This window comes from Dacryopinax primogenitus, assembly GCF_000292625.1.
Source record: "Dacryopinax primogenitus strain DJM-731 SS1 chromosome Unknown DACRYscaffold_23, whole genome shotgun sequence".
Lineage (NCBI taxonomy): Eukaryota > Fungi > Basidiomycota > Dacrymycetes > Dacrymycetales > Dacrymycetaceae > Dacryopinax > Dacryopinax primogenitus.
This window is the reverse complement of record NW_024467220.1, coordinates 43,797-48,870: the sequence shown is the minus strand read 5'-3', so window position 1 is coordinate 48,870 and position 5,074 is coordinate 43,797. Positions and strand designations below refer to the sequence as shown.

At 47.1% G+C, this 5,074-nt stretch overlaps 1 protein-coding gene across 1 annotated transcript; it reads right to left on the bottom strand.

The window, feature by feature from the left end:
• Positions 1-847: 847 nt before the first annotated feature.
• Positions 848-2,166, bottom strand: DACRYDRAFT_18684 (uncharacterized protein; the record flags this gene model as incomplete). Its single annotated transcript, XM_040771375.1, has 7 exons — positions 848-913; positions 965-1,009; positions 1,138-1,228; positions 1,280-1,443; positions 1,493-1,679; positions 1,722-1,754; positions 1,859-2,166. The coding sequence occupies 7 exons, from the start codon at positions 2,164-2,166 to the stop codon at positions 848-850; spliced, it is 894 nt and encodes a 297-aa protein (XP_040624162.1).
• Positions 2,167-5,074: the final 2,908 nt, after the last annotated feature.

Sequence of the window (5,074 nt, the reverse complement as noted above, 5' to 3'; positions counted from 1 at the left end):
TCCAATCCTTCCAGCAGGTTCCAGCACATGCCAAGGTATACCAGCTACTTCCATGTCNTAAAGGCTTAGTCATGTCTCTTGACCAAGCAATGAGCTGGTGCCCTGACAGTTTCTGAGTGGGTGAGTCAAGGGCAGACATACATTGCTCAAAGGGCAAAACATCTTCTTCCTGGAATACTGGAGGGGCAACAGCAAATCACCTGTTCTCATGTTGCAGTGGGTTGCAATGATCATGATGATGCAGAATGTGCTGCCATAACTGAATGCATGTGAGTTGGGTTTCAACACATAATCTCATACATACTCCGTCTTCATCATCTCAACTCTAGCTTGCACGGCTTCCTTCAAGGCCCGCCCATCGTCATCCAATGAGATTGGACTGGTGGATCCACCCTGCCTAAAGGTAGGGCCAACATCTTTGTACAAGTTGAGGCAAATGTAGCATGGATCCTAGAGAGGGGACTAGTGTCAGTGACATGAATCAGACACATCCAATGACTTACCACCACATTCACAGGCAGATGTTCACATGCAAAGGTGATGCTGGCCATGCGTACACTGTTGTACATGGAGGGATCTGTGCCTTCTTCACTGATGTGCACAATAAGGAACAAGCACAGGAGGTTCTGCACCAGCTTGCTGTGCCACTTGGCCAATGTTCCTGCATAGGTGTACTGTGCTCATCAGTGCATGTCCAAAGGCAGGCAAGCGAGCATACCGGTATGTGTATAGCCCCCATTTCGCCCCAGTAGCACTGTATGCACTTGATTGGAAAATCAAATTTCTGAATGTCTTGACTGGTGATATGTGCACAGCCAAGACCAATAGGAGAATTGATGCAGAATGTTCAGGTGCATGCTGAACACTTGATGAGAGCCATGGCTGGGCACCTCATCCAGCAGATATTGCAAATCTGAGTATAGATTATAAACATGACAGGTGTCACCTGGGGCATTGTGCTCACCTCATGGTCCAAGTGCTTGATTCTGTCTGGGTGGCCCAGGGTGTCCTAAAAACAGTATAAGCGTGCAGGTACCCCCAAGTGGAGACTGCACAGACATAAACACTTTGCATAGATATACAGCCACTGGAAATATTGCAGGCATTCCTTGTGACCAACTGGGCTTCATTGCTCACAAGCAGTTCTTGAAATTCTGGTTGCTGAAGCATGGGTTCCAAGGTAGGGACTCCCTTCCAATAGATGTACAGTGCCACACACGCAGTGTCACTGTTACACCATTAAATCATGGACACAGGCGTAGATTTTGAGACTACTCACATGAGGGTGGAATGAGGCTTTCTCCACAGGAATTGGAATATGCTGGTGGCCTCCTCTCCTTCCTGATCGCTCCAGGGATGGGGATAGCCTTGGGCACCATCCAGCAAGTCAACCACCACCTCCTCTAGTTCCTCATCTTTCCATTGCAGGGCATACATGATTTGCTAGGGACACATAAGTCACTTTGAACGGAGTGGAGTCCCATAGTTTTACCTGCAACTCCTCATCCCAGAGGTGTCCTTGGATGATGAGAACCTCGAAATTGTCATCTTCATCATTGTGTTGAAAATAGAAGTCCTCATGCTTGTGGTTTTTGGTTGACCTGTTTTGTTGCTCTTGTTTGTAGCACAAGCACCAAACAGATTGCAGTTTGGCTTCTGTCATGCCAGGTTCCCAAAGACTTTACAGAATGAGCATAACATCAGAAGCTCATGCCACTCACTCATGCTCTTGCATATGGGTGAGTTCAAATTGTCTTATTTGATGTCACATATTCAAAGACACAACAGTTAATACTCCAGAGCTGACATAGCATGGGAGTGAATATGGAATAGCAAACAGTTGGGAAATGTGACTTACCCAAGACAGATCCTGCCCCATCTCAATGTCATTTTTGGGAGGGGGGGCAGGAATACAATTGAGCAGTATGATTCCATCTGGCCTGTCCCTGACAGTTTTGCGCAGGTCCCAGTGATCTTTGTCCCAGTGCCACTCTGTGTTGTTGACCTCAAAGTCTGGCCAGGCATGCTGTGACATGTACCGATACTTGCAATTTCTGTCCAGGACAGTATTGGGTGGTAGGACAGTGTCTTCTCAGTTATCCCCAGATGTATTGCCTGACTGTGCACCAGCTTGACAAGCATGGGATTTACATGCCTGTTTGGCATGGGATTCACCAGTAGAGATGAACAAGCACTTGTGGGCCATTGTGTGGAGGGCTGCCAAGTTAGGGAAGCAGTGGTTTAGAGAGTGAAGCAGTGGTTGAATAGGGAGTTTATATAGGGTCAGGTGTGGTTTTAGTGGTCATTGTTGCCTTAGCAATGTGGTCTGATATGACACATTGAATGCGCTGTGGGTGTAGATTAGCATCCATGGGATTAAACCATGCAAAATCCACTCCCAGCTAGGGTTCACTCATGAGGGCAGAAGCAGAAAAAGTGGTTTAACTCCAACCTCCACCATCTGTGGTACAGGTGCACATTTGGCAAGAGGGATGGCAAAAGCAATCTCACCCAGCTGACTGTGCCCTGCACCCCATTCATTTTGAGTTGGAGCGCACATACACAATGGTCAACTCCCTCCCCCACCATATGCAGAAACTGGAAGGTGGCAGATAGCAGCAGTTGTTCGTGCAGGGCTCGTCCCATTTGAGCAACTGCCTATCCTGTGGGTGAATAAACTGGGGTGCAGGGCTAGTCCCACTCCCCATTTATTCATCTCACCTTCCAGCAGTGCTCCCAGATGAATGCCCAAAGAACGTGGACCCCTCCCCCACCATGTGGACAAGCTGGAAGGCAGCAGATAGCAGCAGTTACTCATGTAGGGCTCATCCCATTCGAATAACTGCCTATCCTTTGGGTGAAACAATTAGTGTGCAGGGCTAGACCCACACGTCATTCCATGCATCCCATGTTTCAGCCACCTAGAAAATGCAGAGGGAGATAAGTGTCAAATAGAGTAACCCCAGAGCCCAGGCCCATGCCATAGGTCATAGAATATTGACTCTAATTTCCCAATATGATTGGTATGGTGAGTGTCTCACATGGTCTCTTCCATCTCAGAAGTAGTTGATTGTACCTTAGGTAGAATCCATATGCTCAGCACACTCTTCTGAGACCTGTTGCATGCCTGCTGCCATGTCAAGAAACCGACTATAACTGGTCCTTAAGCAGGCTTCTGGAACATGTGCATGAAGTGTGTTTCAGAAGCCTGCTTTACAAGGACATGTGAACCCTGAACACATGGTTGCCTGCATCCTGCTTCAAACAACCACCTGCTCACTATGCCCAACCTGCTTGGTAGTAATTGGAAACTACCCAACTGTATGGGCCAATGCTTCAGCCAAGAACATCTGTTGACCTGTATTACAGCACAACTGGAGGACATAGAACCACATGTTCAGAAGTACTGGGCCATGTGCATGAATGACAATGAGATCCTGGACCATCTCCTAATGTATCACCTGGACACTGGGAAGTACAGCCTCAGGTGTGTCAAGGAAAGCAATACAGTGAAATATCAGGCTCACAGGAGCGCAGAATTAGGAAATTCCAGGAAATGCAAATCCCTTGGATTGGAGTGCTCTCAATCTGTGGACCATACTGTAGAGTCGATCTGTCCCTACATTCTGAGGATTTGGGCCAAATACCCCAACATCAGGGTGTTTGATATGATGATGCACCTGCATGCTGATGGTGTGCAGGTGAAGTGGGCAGTGGTGCATCAATACATGAAGTTGTACAAACCCGACCTTGTGCAAGAGAGGAGGGCGTGGCAGCTGAAGAGGAAAAGATTTTGGTGTGCAGGTGTGGGTGATCTGTGGTGCTTGGATCAACATGACAAATGGCAGTGTTATGGCCTCTTCTTGCATACAGCAGAGGAACCATTCTTGGGGAGAATTATGTGGCTTTGTGTGTGGAGGACAAACAAGAAACTGGAACTGATCTGCCAATACTATCTAGACTGTGTGGAAGAGTTGGGAAGTGAGCAACCCATTAAGCTGATTGGAAGGGTCAACTGATCCGAGCCTTCATAGTAATGCCATTGGTCACTCAGAGTGACCCAGGATCAGAAAACTTCAGGGTGGTCAAAGCACAAACTGTGCTCTGACACTAGCATGACCCTAACCTTGTTGGCACTGTGCAACATCATTGGATGCACATGAAGAAAAATGTGAAACTGGAGATTGCCTGGTCTCAGTTGCAATGACACTTCATGCCTGGCTTTGAAGATCTATTGGAAGAAGGTGTGCTCAAGAAATGGTACAATCCAAATGATACCCTTCACAGGTGAGCGGCAGGCACATCATCACACTGCTGGAGATGACCAATCCACAGACATGTATTCCTGTGGATTTTTGTCCCTTATCTGCAGAGTGAATTGGACACTTGGTGAGAATGTTTTAACAACAATAAGAAGCATTCAGACAGGACCAAAATTCTTCCCCATGGGGCCCCCAACTTCATCTTTGAACATCCAGAGTCATACAGAGAGGGAGAACGCTGTCTGTCTGGTTTGTATAAAGGGGCCAACAAAGCCTGCATTGAAGGACATACCATCCCCCAACTTCAAGCCACTGTCCTACATCTTCCATATGTCTCAACTATGATTACCACTGAGTTTACCAAGGATGCCAACATGCATAGAGATTTCCACTGTTATCATTGCCCCAAGATACTGCCAAGCCACACAAAACACTACCCAGTGGTGTCTACCTCAAATGAACAAATTGTCTTCCTCTGCCAGGAGTGCTATGACATCAAGAAACAGGATGCAGGCCATTGATAGGTATGTTTTTTATTTGAATGAACAGGTATAGGGTTTGATTGGGCCACAGTAAACCAAGATGGCCATGAACAAAGCAATCATGCTGCCTGTATAGCCCAAGTCAACATTGGGGAAATTTGGGACAGAGTTAATCTGAGTTATTGATCCAGTTAGTATACATAATCTTGAAGGAATGGCACTGATGCTGTGCAGCTCAGGATGCATTTCCTCTGGTGCAAACAAGCCAACGGGGTGTTAGGGCAACACAGGCTGACTAAGTCTGCTCACCTAAGAGTGCCAAGAGTCTAA